General features: G+C 42.1%; 1 protein-coding gene across 1 annotated transcript in view; it reads left to right on the top strand.

Annotated features, from left to right (window-relative positions):
* LOC115201260 (SAP30-binding protein) overlaps positions 1–16,944 on the top strand; it is a 51,413-nt gene that overhangs the window by 9,198 nt on the left and 25,271 nt on the right. Inside the window, exons 2-4 of the mRNA XM_029764739.1 lie at positions 4,980–5,098; positions 5,230–5,274; positions 10,953–10,995. Of these exons, the coding sequence (XP_029620599.1) occupies positions 4,980–5,098; positions 5,230–5,274; positions 10,953–10,995 (207 nt within the window). The remainder of the gene's footprint in view (positions 1–4,979; positions 5,099–5,229; positions 5,275–10,952; positions 10,996–16,944) is intronic.

The following is a 16,944-nucleotide window of genomic DNA, read 5'->3' as shown; positions in this document are numbered from 1 at the left end:
GGGGAATTCCTGATTTTACCTGGATTATGTTAGACAGGATTCCATTAAAGAACACCCTCTGTGTTCTGTTCGACAGGTAACTCTCTTTATCCACAACACGTACGTTTCTCCAGCAACAGACTATGATCGATAATGTCAAAAGCTGCACTGAAGTCTAACAAAACAGCTCCCACAATCCTTTTTATTATCAATTTCTCTCAACCAATCATCAGTTATTTGTGTAAGTGCCTTGCATGTTGAATGTCCTTCCCTATATGTGTGCTGAAAGTCTCAATTTGTTTACTGTAATATAGGATTGTTTCTGGTCAAACACAATTTTCCCAAAAGTTTACTACGGGTTGGTAACAGTTTGATTTGGTCGGCTATTTGAACCTGTAAGGGGTGCTTTAGTATTCTTGGATAGCGGAATGACTTGCTTCTCTCCAGGCCTTAGGGCACACAGTTCGTTGTAGGCTTCAGTCATTTTCCATCCAAGTTGTCAGACCCTTGTCATTGTTGATATACAACACTTTTTTCACCTCGTCCTCACTCCACTTTTCAGAATTCAAAATTATAATGCTTGTCTTTCATAATTTGTTCAGTTTTACTTGGTAGTGTCAGTGTTTGTTGTTGGCATGTTACAAAGGGAAAGCCAGCTGCAAGCCTTCCAGATGAGCTAAATGCCTTCCAAGCTCGTTTCAATGCTAGCAACACTGAACCATGCATGAGAGCACCAGCTGTTCCAGACAACTGTGTTATCCCACTCCGTAGCCGATGTGAGTAAGACCTTTTAAACAGGTTAACATTCTCAAGGCTGCAGGACAAGAAGGATTACCAGGATGTGTACTCAGTATGCGCAGACCAGCTGGCAAGTGTCTTTACTGATATTTTAAATCTCTCCCTGACCAGGGCTGGGCGGTATACCGCATTTTACTACATACCGGTATTGATGCACGGACCAATTTGATTTTTTACTTGACCTTCTATAATGGTGTTTCAATGTTTGATTTGTTAAATGTGATACGCATCTCCAGTGCATATAATGTCAGTTTTTATAGTGTACGCCGTTTGCTTCTTGAGTCATCTCGCTCCCACACTTGCTGCTGCATGCTGCTAACCACAATAAGCCCTGTCACTCAAGGAGAGAGCAGTTGCTCAACCACTGAGTCAGGAGCACTTCCTTGCCGTTCACTCCAAATGGTCAGATGGATGCAAGAATGTTGGTGACATGCTGCTTTCCACAAGAGTTCTATAATTACACTTTGTTTCTGTATCTTACGGTCTGCAAACTACTGGTTGCTAGTTTGTCTTTTCTTAGCAAGGTGTTGCTAAAGTGTGTTCGCAGCTAATGCTAATCGCAAGTTGGCAGGCTAGCTAGCTTGCTAAATGTCCTGAGTCAGAGCAAACGTATATAGTTAGCTAATACTGCCTGGTACCAGTGCTGGTGTAGGCCTAGGTATGCATGTTTGTGCAACATCTTATCAGAGAGGAATTGGCAAACGCATGAATATGTTGGCTGGCTGGCTAGCTAGCTACATGAAGTATGAAAATATGTAATGCTACATCATTTCTCACTGGCTTATTAATTTGTTGTCATGTCAAACAACAATGTATTCAAGTTGCTGCCCACTATGTTTGAAAAATTATCATATTTCCATCATTGCAACAGTTCAATTAACTAGGCCTAGATTTTTATTTTTTATTTTTGCCCATATCATGCTGCATGGCACAGTGTGGAAATTGACAAATGCTGAAAGTGAGTGCGGGCAAAAATAAATTCAGCATCTCCACTTAGGCAAAAAAGATAGTTCTATAATGAAGAACAGTGTCTTGCAGGATTCAATAGTTGGAATTGTAAGAGTTGTTGCCCTGTTCTCTGCGATTGTCATTTTAATGGCATCCAGAAAGAACGAACAAAAACCTGTCCTCAAACATTTACATCAAAAAGTGCAAAGTTATGGGCAAAGACACAACATCCACATCAAATGTAATATTTTTCTTGATCAAATAACATGGAAAACTACTTTTTGTTCAGTATTTATTTACCATCCTTACAAACCATTAAATGTACAGTGCATTTGGAAAGTATTTAGACCCCATTACTTTTTCCACATTTTTGTTACATTACAGCCTTATTCTAAAATTGATTACATTTTTTTCCCTCGTCAATCTACACACACTACCCCATAATGAAAAACAGAAATGGCGTATTTACATAAGTATTCAGACCCTTTACTCAGTACTTTGTTGAAGCACCTTTGGCAGTGATTACAGGCTCGATTCTGCTTGGGTATGACGCTACAAGATTGTCACGCCTGTATTTGGGGAGTTTCTCCCATTTCTTCTCTACAGATCCTCTCAAGCTCTGTCAGGTTGGATGAGGAGCGTTGCTGCACAGCTCCTTTCAGGTCTCTCCAGAGATGGTTTCATCAGACCAGCGACTCTTGTTTCTCATGGTCTGAGAGTCTTTTAGTTGTTTTTTGGCAAACTCCAAGCGGGTTGTTGCGCCTTTTACTAAGGAGTGTCTTCTGTCTGGCCACTCTACCATAAAGGCCTAATGGGTGGAGTGCTACAGAGATGGTTGTCCTTCTGGAAGGTTCTCCAATCTCCTCAGAGGAACTCTGGAGCTCTGTCAGGGTGACCATCGGGTTCTTGGTGACCAAGGCCCTTCTCCCCAGATTGCTCAGTCTTGGTGGTAACAAATGTCTAATCAATTGAATTTACCACAGGTGGACTGTAATCAAGTTGTAGAAACATCGATGTTTAATGGAAACAGGATGCACTTGAGCTCAATTTTGAGTCTCATAGCAAATGGTCTGAATACTTATGTAAAGGTATCTGTTTTTTACCTTTAATATATTTGCAAAAATGTCAACCTGTTTTCGCTTTGTTATTATGGGGTATTGCATATAGATTAAGGATTTTGCATTTATTTATCACATTGTAGAATAAGGCTAACGTAACGTTACTGTATTGCCATCTAGGTTTAACTGTAGATTTGCCATCACCATGAAGAAACACAATGCACAATACAGTAATTGAGTACATTGAGACATCACGTGATTTGTGATGTGACGATGTGGCTCAGTTGGTCGAGGATGGTGCTTGCAATGCTAGGGTTGTGGGTTCGATTCCCACTGGGGACCAGCATGAAAAGTTATGCACTCACTACTGTAAGTTGCTCTGCATAAGAGCATCTACTAAAATGGAAAAGGAATGAATAGACAATTTCAGTTTTCACATAGAAATAAGTTCCATTTGCAAAGTATTTCAAGAAACTGGAAAACATAGCAATCAACTATATTTATATTCCAGAAGTATTATCATTAACTGTTTTGTACTTAAAATGATCAGAGTCAAGTTACAAATGCTGGTAAACACTCAACTACATTTAGTTTAAATTTGTTCACTAAAGTAGTGCAATGGGCTTTTACTAGTGCTATATTGGCGGACCGATACAGACGTTTTCAGTGTGGGGAATCCCTGACCGTCTGTAATACCTACATGTTTCAAGCAGATCAGTATAGTCCCTGTGTCCAAGAATGCCAAGGGAACCTGTCTAAATGACTATTGCCCCGTAGCACTCACATCTGTAGCCATGAAACGCTTTGAAAGTATGGTCAAGGCTCACATCATCACCCTGGACCCACTCCAATTCGCATACCGCCCCAATAGAGCCACAGATGACGCAATCTCTATTCCACTCCATACTGCCCTTTCTCACCTGGACAAAAGGAACACCTATGTGAGAATGCTGTTCATTGACTACAGCTCAATGTTCAACACCATAGTGCCCTCAAAGCTCATCACTGAGCTAAGGACCCTGGGACTAAACACCTCCCTCTGCAACTGGATCCTGGGCTTCCTGACAGGCCGCCCCCAGGTGGTGAGGGTAGGTAACACACCCGCCACACTGACGCAACACGGGGCCCTCAGGTGTACGTGCTTAATCCCCTCCTGTACTCCATGTTTACCCACGACTGCTTAGCTGCGCAACACCATCATTAAGTTTGGCGACAACACGGCGGTGGTAGACCTGATTACAGACGACGATGAGACCGCCTATAGGGAGGAGGTCAGAGACTGCCAGGACAACAACCTCTCCCTCAACGCCAGCAAGACAAAGGAGCTGATCGTGGACTGCGGGAAAAGGAGGGCCAAGCAGGTCGAGAGCTTCAAGTTCCTGTGTCCACATCACTAAGGACCTAACATGGTCCAAACACACCAACACAGTCGTGAGACAATGCCTCTCCCCCCTCAGGAGGCTGAAATGATTTGTCATGGGCCCTCAGAACCTCAAAGTTCTGCAGCTGCAGTATCGAGAGTATCTTGACTGGCTGCATCACTGTTTGGCATGGCAACTGCTTGGCATCTGACCGACAGGGTAGTGCGTATGGCCCAGTACATCACTCCTTGTATTATATAGTCTCGTTATTTTATTGTTACTAGTTGCTTTTTTTATTTTCAGCAAATGTTTCCTACTTTTTAACTGCGTTGTTGGGAAGGGCTCGTAAGTAAACATTTCACAGTAAAGTCTACACTTGTTGTGTTCAGCGTATGTGACAAGTAACATTTTATTTGCGATCCGGGGGTCCTTGGGACGTCCCTAACCCACTTTGAAGTTGACATTTTTAAATAGTTACGGTTAGGTAAGAGTTGTGGTAAGGTTAGGGTTTAAGGTAGGGATGTCACAAGGATACCGGACTAACCTTTGCTGAGCTCGTTCAGCTGTTAACAGGGTTTTGCATGCATCAGGTGATATAAATCAGACAGGCATTGCCAGGGAAAAAAACGGGTCAATATTACTTTCCTGTAGATATGTTTGTCTAAAATATCTATTGGCATAATGACCAACCAGTAAAGTAAGTTCAAAAAACTGTTTTTATTATAGTGTCAAAAAAATAGAGGCTAACCAATCTCAGCTTGATGTTAGGTCAGGAAGCCGGCAACTGAATGCTGCTGTGTTTCCAACCTGATAACCAAGCTCTGTCATTCTGCAGAGGGCCATGGAGTAGGTCTGGTGTCTGCTGCCTACGGAGAGGACGACATTAGCCGGATTGAGGATGGCGACGACAAGGCATCTGGAGACGAGGACAGTGGGGAGAGCTCCCGTAACTCAGTCAGTTCTCTATATCTTTCCAATTTAGTCACTCTTTCCCACAGCACCCTGCTAGAGGTATTTGTCAGCGGTGCACATGAGTGTGTGGGGTCACTCCGGGATGTTAACCATTTGCATTCTTGTCTTCATAGGAAATGGAAGAGTCTGATGAGGGCGGAGACACAGATGATTATAAGGTATTTTAACCCCCCCCCGGTTTTGATATGGTTTGTACTTTTGAAATGTTTGTTAGGGGTTCATGGGGCTAACCAATATTGTCTCTGGGGGTGCAAAGAAAAGCAAGGATTTTGTTAAACGGATGGTAGTGCCACTAGGTGGTAGTATTGAGCTATAATGTTTTATCTCTATTCACCGATACTAGTACAGAGCGGAATAAACAACATCCCTTATTTCAAGTTAAGTATAGCTTGGTTGTGCACACTGATGAAAAACCTTTGCATATAAACTTTGAATTATACTTATCATGTTTAAATCCGCACCAATAAGAACAAGCTTGATCAAGATGTGGCATTTTAAAGGTGCATACCATTCTGAATAGTGAGGCTCAGACGAGCAGGGTTGTACCCTCAGCCAGCCCCACCCTGATAGTGCAGCAGTCAGTGTTTGAGTTGGAACAGTGCGTTAGATGGACTATATGCCAGTTTCCTGCCACGGCGGTTGATGCAGGTCAGGAGGGCTTGATGCTGCTCGAAGAAACAATCATTACAGGGCTTGGGCCACATAATGCCATAGTATCCTGTGTGGGTCCGACAATTAGCAACTCTATGTTCAGGCCATGAATGCATTATGTCTGCAGAACTATAGCGTTTCACAACATGGGGGGAGGAATCAGGTGGAGGACAGGTGAGATGTTGTGTGTCTGTCAGAGGTAGAGTTGCGGTAAACTGATCCAGAACCTGCCATAAAATGTAATCGGGTGTGTTTTCACTGGCTACTACTACTATACTCCCACTCTCGTGAGTTTGGTTTATATTTTGCTACTGCTGCCCTATACACCAGAGTCCCACTATTTATTATGAGTTATGCCTCGTCAGACACACCATTGACCCCCACTTTGTCCTACGAGCTGAACCCGTTATCTATGTGCTAAGTCTGTTTCAACTGCGTTGAGGTGCAGTAGGCCCTTTCCTATGTCTTTTTCTAGTCATATAGAGTTGGTTTAGACGAGGCTAGTTTCTGTAAGAGATATCTAGGAGACAGCTCTCGTGTGAAAGTTAAACACTGCTTACTGGTAATCTAGGGGAGTTAAACGCGTCTCCAACTCTTAGCCAAACTATTGAGTAATAGCTTGGTTGGTTACACAGACATGATTTATCAATCTACTGTTTTCACTTAGGGCTTGAAAATGCGATGGCTTTGATTAGATTGGATTTCATAATTAAGTTTTTCATAGAGAAAGACTTAAAATGCCATATCTGAGTTATAGATGTACTTTTGTGTCATATAACAGTAATAATGGAATGGATTTATAGAGGTGATTCATTTATATAACGTAATGGAGATGTTGGGATACTTTCATTGTGGCCTGCTTCCATTTGAATGGCTTGGGGTGGGCTTGGGCTAATGCCACAGACGACAAGAACCATAGAACCAACACGCCCTCTCCCCTTTTTCAGTGAGAAAGCGATGGGTGGAGGGGTTGTCACCAAACGTGTCCGTGCCCTGGTAATCACATTTTGGCTCTTGATCGTGTCAGGGACAGAGTGGGGTAAGGGTTGAGAGGAGGGGGTTGTTTGATTGTGTCTCTTGCCCTCTCTCTACCCCCTTGACCTGTGTTTGGCCCATAGTGAAGACGCAGTAACCCAGAATAATGTGTTTGGCCCATAGTGAAGACGCAGTAACCCAGAATAATGCGTTTGGCCCATAGTGAAGACGCAGTAACCCAGAATAATGCGTTTGGCCCATAGTGAAGACGCAGTAACCCAGAATAATGCGTTTGGCCCATAGTGAAGATGCAGTAACCCAGAATAATGCGTTTGGCCCATAGTGAAGACGCAGTAACCCAGAATAATGCGTTTGGCCCATAGTGAAGACGCAGTAACCCAGAATAATGCGTTTGGCCCATAGTGAAGACGCAGTAACCCAGAATAATGCATTTGGCCCATAGTGAAGACGCAGTAACCCAGAATAATGTGTTTGGCCATGCTGTTCTGTTGCTGTAATTCTCTCTCTGACTGAAAGTATTTAGTATTTTATTAGGAACCCCATTAGCTGCTGCCAAGAGAGCCACTACTCTTCCTGGGGTCCAACCGGGATCAAAACAACAAAACAATAGTGTACCTACATTACCGTTCAAAAGTTTGGGGTCACTTAGAAATGTCCTTGTTTTTGAAAGAAAAGCTATTTTTTTGTCCATTAAAATAACATCAAATTGATCAGAGATACAGTGTTCAGTTTTCAGCTGTGCTAACATAATTGCAAAATGGTTATCTAATGATCAATTAGCCTTTTAAAGTGATAAACTTGGATTAGCTAACACAACGTGCCATTGGAACACAGGAGTGATGGTTGCTGATAATGGGCCTCTGTACGCCTATTTAGATATTCCATAAAAAATCAGCCGTTTCCAGCTACAATAGTCATTTACAACATGAACAATGTCTACACTGTATTTCTGATCAATTTGATGTTATTTTAATGGACAAAAAATGTTGCTTTTCTTTCAACAAGAATTTCTAAGTGACCCCAAACTTTTGAACGGTAGTGTAAATATACTGAACAGCAATATAAATTCGAAGTGCAACAATTTCAAAGATTTTACTGAGTTATAGTTCATGTAAGGAAATCAGTCGAATGAAATTCATTCGGTCCTAATCTATGGATTTCACATGACTGGGAATACAGATATGCATCTATTGGTCACAGATACCTAGGATCAGATAACCAGTCAGTATCTGGTGTAACCATCATTTGCCCCATGCGACGCGACACATTTCCTTTGCATAGATCAGGCTGTGGAATGTTGTCCCACTCCTCTTCAATGGCAGTGTGACATTGCTGGATATTGGCAGAAACTGGAACAAGCTGTTGTATATGTCAATCCAGAGCACCCCAAACATGCTCAATGGGTGACATATCTGGTGAATATGCAGGCCACGGAAGAACTGGGGCGTTTTCAGATCCTTGCGACACGGGGCTGTGCATTATGCTGAAACATGAGGTGATGGCAGAGGATGAATGGCACGACAATGGGCCTCAGGATCTCGTCACAGTATCACTGTGAATTCAAATGGCCATCAATAAAATGCAATTGTGTTCGTTGTCCGTAGCTTATGCCTGCCCATTGCATAACCCCACCGCCACCATGGGGCACTCTGTTCATAACATTGACATCAGCAAACCACTCACCCACACGATGCCATACACGTGATCTGCGGTTGTGTGGCCGGTTGGACATACTGACATATTCTCTAAAATGACAGAGGCTGCTTATAGTAAAGAAATTAACATTACATTCTCTGGCAACCGCTCTGGGGGACATTCCTGCAGTCAGCATGCTAATTGCACGCTCCCTCAAAACTTGAGACATCTGTGACAAAACTGCACACTATAAAGACCGAGTGACAGCAGTGAAGTTGCAGAGACAGGCTGCACAACAGGGAGGCAAGAGGCACAGTTATAGTGTTGAGTTGTATCTCCAGTGGTGTTTTTACCTGTTGTATTTGTCTAACTCATGAGCTGGTTAAAAAAGGACTAGGACTATATTTCACTGGTACAGTAAACGTTGAGAAACGATGTACTATAGTGTACTGCCTATGTTATGTGTCAGTAGCATTACTGCATGTGTAAGTAGTCACAGGACGTTGTGTATTATAGAAATGTACAATGCTCCACCATTACAAATGTACAATATAAAAGGTACTATATTACAATACATACTACGTAATTGTTTTAATGTGTTGTGATATTGTACATTTTATATTGTACATTTCTATAATGCACAACGTCCCTGTTTGTATTGTTTTACACTGATTAAAAATGCATAAACTGAACATGTAAAGTGTTGGTCCCATGTTTCATGAGCTGAAATAATAGATCCAAGAAATGTTCCATACGCACAAAAAGCTTATTTCTCTAAAATGTTGTGCACAATTTTTTTTAACATCCCTGTTAGTGAGCGTTTCTCATTTGTCAAGATAATCCATCCACCTGACAGGTGTGGCATATCAAGAAACTGAATAAACAGCATGATCATTACACAGGTGGACCTTGTGCTGGGGACAATAAAAGGCTACTCTAAAATGTGCACTTTTGTCACACAACACAATGCCACAGATATCAAGTTTTGAGGGAGCGTGCAATTGGCATGCTGACTGCAGGAAAGGCCACCAGAGCTGTTGCCAGATAATTGAATGTTCATTTCTCTACCAGAAGCCACCTACAACATTTGTTTTAGAGAATTTGGCAGTACGTCCAACCGGCCTCAACCGCAGACAACGTGTAGCCACGCCAGCCCAGGACCTTCACATCCGGCTTCTTCATCTGCAGGATGTTCTGAGGGTCGGGTGGACTGTGAAGATATACAACAATTATGCATCTTCACAGTCCACATTGTGCCATGTTTTTTTTTCTTCTATTTTTCTCTTTACTCAGATTTTACTGTGCTAGCTTGAATTACCTGATGTGGAAGAGCTTAATGTGTTCATAGCTCTGTGTACTGAACAAAAATATAAATGCAACAATTTCAAAGATTTTACTGAGTTACAGTTCATATAAGGAAATCCGTCAAATTAAATAAATTAAGAGAAATATGCTTTTTGTGCGTATGTAACATTTTTTGGGGATTCTTTTATGTATTTCAGCTCATTAAACATGGGACCAACACACTTTACATGTTGCATTTTATATTTTTGTTCGGTGTAGTATTGTGATTTTCCGAGCATCTGTTCTGGACTTTGGGACTGAAGAGAACTCTAATGGCACGTCTTGTGGTGTAAGTATGGGTGTCTGAGCTGTGTGAACAGACAGTTCAAACGCATCAATAGCTCTCACAATGACGAGTCGTGGTGCAGTCAATCTGTCATTCATTACAGTGAAATGGAAATTCATTCAGGGGTTCAAAAGAACCTCTGGTAAGCCATGTCTGCACTGTATCCTTCCTCCCCTGCCTCGCTCCTCCCATTGTTCTACTTAGTTTGGCCCTCTGCCCTCTTCAAGACAATTCTTGGATGTGTCCATGCAGTTGCTAGGTGACTGGGTGGCAGTGTGTGTGTGTGTGTGTGTGTGTGTGTGTGTGTGTGTGTGTGTGTGTGTGTGTGTGTGTGTGTGTGTGTGTGTGTGTGTGTGTGTGTGTGTGTGTGTGTGTGTGTGTGTGTGTGTGTGTGTGTGTGTGTGTGTGTGTGTGTGTGTTCCATTGCCAGTGAATAGGAGCACTGTTTCTTTCTGCTGAACCTGTGTTATGCCCACAGTTCTGGCGAGGACAGGCCATATTTTCTAAGCAGCTCACATCACCCCACCTCCTGCCAAGCCCCTGCTCTCACAAGAATGTCCTGAAACTCCTGTAGCCACATGTTTGCCATGATACCATGAAGGCAATCTTATGCCAAACGACTGTTTTTGATAAAAATGTTTTCAAAAAGATAAAGCACAGTTTAAATAATCAGGAAACCTTGTTTTAGTTTTAGCCTACCTGTCACGTCACCATGGCTGACAAACTTAATATCTTATTGCGGACCATTCCGCTGCTATTACCCTATTCTAATAGTTATCACTGTTAACGAATGGTATAATTGGGGTAATTGATCACCATCAACAGTGATGTTATGCTGCCTGGAAATGTTGTCAATCACATCCAGGACCGTGCATGGGTCTTTGACTGATGTTCACCCCCCCCCCCTCTGTGTTATCTTTTCAGGAGATCCCAGAGGCAGAGAGGAAGGACTCCAATGAGTTGGTCGGTGAGTACACAAACAGACAGACGTGTTTAAGACACAGACACAATACAAACTTGGTGTGAAATATTTAGATTGCGGCCATCAGCTGTTATACGCTCAGACTGTTACATTTATAATGCTATGGTCTAAATCAGGGGTACTCAACTCTTACCGTAATGAGGTCCAGAGCCTGCTGGTTTTATGTTGTAGGCTTAGGAGCGCATCGGAGAAGCCTTGTTCTATTTCAAGGGTAGGAGCGGCTTTTCTTCCATCACCCATGATCGAAGAGTAGCCTAGATATGCATTTTAGATCAGAGCAGAGCCGCTTGTAGACTCGTGTACATTTGTTGATATTCTTTGGTAGTTAGTTACTAGCCCAGTTCTAACTCATTTCTGGTCAGAAATTAGGGAGTGTTTGATTGACCACAACTAGAAATGTTTATCTTTGACAAGCGAGTCACAGCTTTTTTTTGTTGTCTTAACTGTGTCTCAGCTCCCATTTTATAAAGGGAATAACAAATACCCTGTTGAAACTGGAGTAAACGTTGAAGTGGTATTGATGAAAAAGACGCACCTGTTTCAGTAGCTGAAGTCGCAGCTCAAATGGTGTTTGCAGCCCTTAATTTAGCAAATTAGTAGGCCATATCAACTGCAAACATTTCTGCAATCAGCGCTTTCTTTTCCAGCTGTTGGGGAGAATGATGATCTGTAACAAACAGTGCCTGAGAAGGCCGTATTTTCTGATGGCCTGTCCGTTAACGCCAACACATCCTGATAAATACACACTGTGTGCCACTGCTAATGAGCCTTTTTAGACCTGGTAAACTGTTGATAAAATAACCATTACTGCTCCGAATGGTCACCTAATCAGGCCTAGGCCAGATTATTATTATTTTGGAAAGAAACATGCATTCAAAACACAAGGCTTTTTAGCGGTTATTGAAATGGCTGCGGTTTACAGCCTAGACTAGAATTCTATACTCATTAGAATAAAAATGATTGCATTGTGTTATAGTCTAGGTATGATGATTTTCTTGTCCCTAAAAAGCTTAATCAATTATGGAGGTTATTCAAATTAGTCTACATCACCAGAGTTTACAGCCCTAGAAAATAATTGGTCATAATTCTGACCAGCTGGTCATAATTCTGACCACTATGTTACGTGCTATATTATGTAGCCTACTGGTCACAGTTAAGACCTCATCATAACCCGGTAATGACCACCTGACTACAGCTGGTCATAGTTAGGACCTCATCATAACCTGGTAATGACCACCTGACTACAGCTGGTCATAGTTAGGACCTCATCATAACCTGGTAATGACCACCTGACTACAGCTGGTCATAGTTAGGACCTCATCATAACCTGGTAATGACCACCTGACTACAGCTGGTCATAGTTAGGACCTCATCATAACCTGGTATTGACCACCTGACCACAGCTGGTCATAGTTAGGACCTCATCATAACCTGGTATTGACCACCTGACTACAGCTGGTCATAGTTAGGACCTCATCATAACCTGGTAATGACCACCTGACTACAGCTGGTCATAGTTAGGACCTCATCATAACCTGGTATTGACCACCTGACTACAGCTGGTCATAGTTAGGACCTCATCATAACCTGGTAATGACAACCTGACTACAGCTGGTCATAGTTAGGACCTCATCATAACCTGGTAATGACCACCTGACTACAGCTGGTCATAGTTAGGACCTCATCATAACCTGGTAATGACCACCTGACTACAGCTGGTCATAGTTAGGACCTCATCATAACCTGGTAATGACCACCTGACTACAGCTGGTCATAGTTAGGACCTCATCATAACCTGGTAATGACCACCTGACTACTGTGAAAAGTATTGGATATTGAAAACATTGTTCATTACATTTCTATTTGTTTCCATTGTCACCAATTTAAAGTTTAAATCTGCAACATATTGTTACATTTAAAATAAATAAAGCAACGGCATAAAACAAATCTGCATCACCATTTTTTCTAGATTTGCACACAGTAATTGTTTCATTCACCCAGACATTACATGCACGGACACTGGGACACAGTACATAAAGGCAGATTGTTTTATTTTATTCATACGAGTTGTGTGACGGGTCAGATTTGCATTGAAGAGAATTAGTGCATTACAAATGTATCAATTTGAGATGTTAAAAGAACTTGAAAACGACATTCCTGAAGAAACTTTTTTGACTCAGCTGGCTAAAAACATTTCCAAAGTATTTCCATGGTATTACTAGCGTAGAGATGTCTTCCAAAAAAAGAGCAACTTGCTCCTTACATACTTTGCGTTCTCCTCTACGACGGAGGTCAGGGGCATATTTTAGGACTTTCCGAGGGCCCACAACACATCACCTTCTTGCGTTTTCTGGCTTTTCATGACACTTAATGTAAGCATAAAAAAAAAAAATCTAAATTAATGATTGGCCTAATGTGAATATGCAGGACACGACAGAACAGTAACAGAGTGAAATATCATTAACAGTCAGACAATGAGATGTTTTATAGATTCTATGTCAATAGACTATGTCAAACTGCTCACATTTACTTACCAACTACAATGGATCACACACTAGTCCCTTCATAGGATATCAGAATTAGACAGTAATTGCATAATTACTTTTTTACTCACCTCTAAATGATAGCGTTTTACTTAATCCTAATACATGTTGTAATATTCAACAACTTTTTATAAACACACCACTCCATAATGGGCTCCCGAGTGGCGTAGCCGTCTAAGGCACTGCATGTCAGTGCTAGAGGCGACACTACAGACACCCTGGTTCGAATCCAGGTTGTATCACAACTGGCCGTGACTGGGAGTCCCATAGGGCGGCGCACAATTGGCCCAGCGTCGTCCGGTTTGGCCGTCATTGTAAATAAGAATTTGTTCTTAACTGACTTCCCTAGTTAAATAAAAGATGCATTTATATATATATATATATATATAAATGAGTTAAAATAGGGTTTTATTTGCTTTATAAACTTATTATTAGAAGCAGTGCTATTTCAATTGGATTTACTTACACTAAACTTAGAAAAATGGGTTCCAAAAGGGTTCTTGGGCTGTCCCCATAGAACTCTTTTGGGTTCCAGGTAGAACTCTCTGTGGAAAGGGTGCTACATGGAAACCAAAGGAATTCTACCTGGAACCAAAAGGGTTCTACATGGAACCAAAATGAGTTCTTCATAAGGTTCTCCTATGGGGACAGACGATTAACCCTTTTAGGTTCTAGATAGAACGAAAGTGCTATGAGTAAGATCAGGCAATCAAGGGCAGCTGAATAGCATGTCTCTTGGGGAAAACATCAATGATCATCAGCATAGCTAGTACAAACCTACCTCTTACAAAGCTGGCTAGTAGGAATCAATACACATTGAGTAACAAACAGAAGAAAAAAAAATATTTTGCACAACTTGACTTTGGATTTAGGGAATGGTGTTGTTGCTCTCTCCTTTCCCTGGGATCTGGCAGAATAGGTAACTGAGTGGGTGGACAAGCACTGCTGTAGAGACGATGCATCAGGTCATTGACATGTTTCAGGAACTGTAGAGACATAGACAAATCATGATAAACCATTACTAAATTAGACTTAGCCTAGCATTGACTATGTTTCCCTTCAGCCATCTGGCAGGCAGGCCTATTTTTTTCTCTATCTATTTAGATTTCTTAGTCAGCTGACTGAATAACTCTGTACTGCTTCCCTTTGTTCACAATTCCATCCAAGCTAGAAGATTCCTGCAAAAAAGAGAATCAAATTGAACACGGCAGTTGAAAGTTGTAACATAAGGAGTGTTGAGGGGGAGCAAATACAAAATACACAAATACAAGGGTCCCCAGATAAATCAAGAAAAACTTCACAACCATATTGGGGGGTACACATTTCAAGAATTAGGCTAGCGTAAAATGTTACACACACACTTCCTATGCAGTGCATTCGGAAAGTATTCAGACCCCTTCCCCTTTTCCACATTTTGTTATATTACAGCCTTATTCTAAAATTGATTAAATAAATGTTTTTCCTCATCAATCTACACACAATAACCCATAATGACAAAGCAAAAGCAGGTTTTTAGAAATGTTTGCTAATTTAAAAAAACAACAACATGTAAATAAGGTATAAGTATTCAGACCCTTTGTTACAAGACTCAAAATTGAGCTCCGGGGCATCCTGTTTCCATTGATCATCATTGATGTTTTTACAACTTGATTGGAGTCCTGCACCTCAGATTGCATCCCAAATAAATGTTTCACAGAGTTCAAGTAACAGACACATCTCAAAACAACTGTTCAGAGGAGACTGTGTGAATCAGGCCTTCATGGTTGAATTGCTGCAAAGAAACCACTACTAAAGGACACCAATAAGAAGTGACTTGCTTCAGCCAAGAAAGACGAGAAATGGACATTAGACCGGTTGGAAATCTGTCCTTTGGTCTGATGAGTCCAAATTTGAGATGTTTGAACGGATGATCCCTGCATGTGTAGTTCCCACTGTGAAGCATGGAGGAGGTGGTGTGGGGGTGCTTTGCTGGTGACACTGTCAGGGATTTATTTGGAATTCAAGGCACACTTAACCAGCATGTCTACCACAGGATTCTGTAGCGATACGCCATCCCATCTGGTTTGCGCCTAGTGGGACTATCATTTGTTTTTCAACAGGACAAGAACCCAAAACACACCTCCAGGCTGTGTAAGGACTATTTGACCAAGGAGAGTGATGGAGTGCTGAATCAGATGATGTGGCCTCCACAATCACCCAACCTCAACCCGAGATTCCCAAGATGGCGTAGCAGTTCAGGCGTCCTTTGTCTTCCTCTTGTCGTGTGTGTGTGTGTGTGTGTGTGTGTGTGTGTGTGTGTGTGTGTGTGTGTGTGTGTGTGTGTGTGTGTGTGTGTGTATTTATTTATTTATTTATTTATTTATTTTCTTCGCATATCTTTTTACATTTTTTTTTCTTCTAAAAACTCAACCTCAAAACACTCTCCTGCAACCCGCCTCACCAATTTAAAAAATAAAAGTATTATTTACCTCAAATCTGAAATCCACAACAGAAGCTAGCCAGAGGTTAGCCAGTTCACTGGCTAACGTTGGAGTTCAGCTAGCCACGGTTAGCGGTCCTCAGCTATCCATTAGCTCGAAAAGCTATCGCCAATTTTTGTACAGCGTGACTCAGACCAGAGCTTACCGGACCTATTCTCTCTCCATATCCCCGGATTTCTACCGCAGGCTCTGGACGTTTACACCTGGATCTTGCAGCTAGCTAGCTGCTACCTGAGTGACTATTGGCAACGTTGGTCCCGGAGTTAACATACATTTTTCCGGAGCTAGCCAGCTGAAGAGTTCCATCAGCCTCTCCTGGGCTACAATCACCTATCCGGACCGTTTTACTGCCGATGCGGAGCCCCATCGGGCCTTCACGACTGGACCACCGACGTTATCTGCCCGAAGGAGTTATCCAACTGGCCCCTCTGTCGCGACGTAACCCGAATGCCCATCTGCGGCCCGCTAATCGTTAGCTGTCTTATCGGCTGCTATCTGAATAGGTCTATCGGACAATTTTCTTGGGCCACTATAACTAACTATTTTGCCAATTGGACTGGTCCCTCCCTACCACACGGAACCCCACTAATCTACAGACGGAATCGCACGAGGTGGCTAAAAACAGACCTCCATCTTCTACCAGCTTGCTACCTATGGCTCGGCTAGCTATCTAACTCTCACTGGTCCCTTTGATCACTCGGCTAAGCATGCCTCTCCTTAATGTCAATATGCCTTGTCCATTGCTCTTCTGGTTAGTGTTTATTGGCTTATTTCACTGTAGAGCCTCTAGCCCTGCTCATTATACCTTATCCAACCTCTCAGTTCCTCCACCCACACATGCTATGACATCTTCTGGTTTCAATGATGTTTCTAGAGACAATATCTCTCTCATCATCACTAAATGCCTAGGT

The sequence above is a fragment of the Salmo trutta genome, chromosome 10 (assembly GCF_901001165.1).
Source record: "Salmo trutta chromosome 10, fSalTru1.1, whole genome shotgun sequence".
Taxonomy (NCBI): Eukaryota; Metazoa; Chordata; class Actinopteri; order Salmoniformes; family Salmonidae; genus Salmo; species Salmo trutta.
The sequence above is the reverse complement of the archived record's forward strand: the minus strand, read 5'-3'. Positions and strand labels throughout refer to the sequence as shown.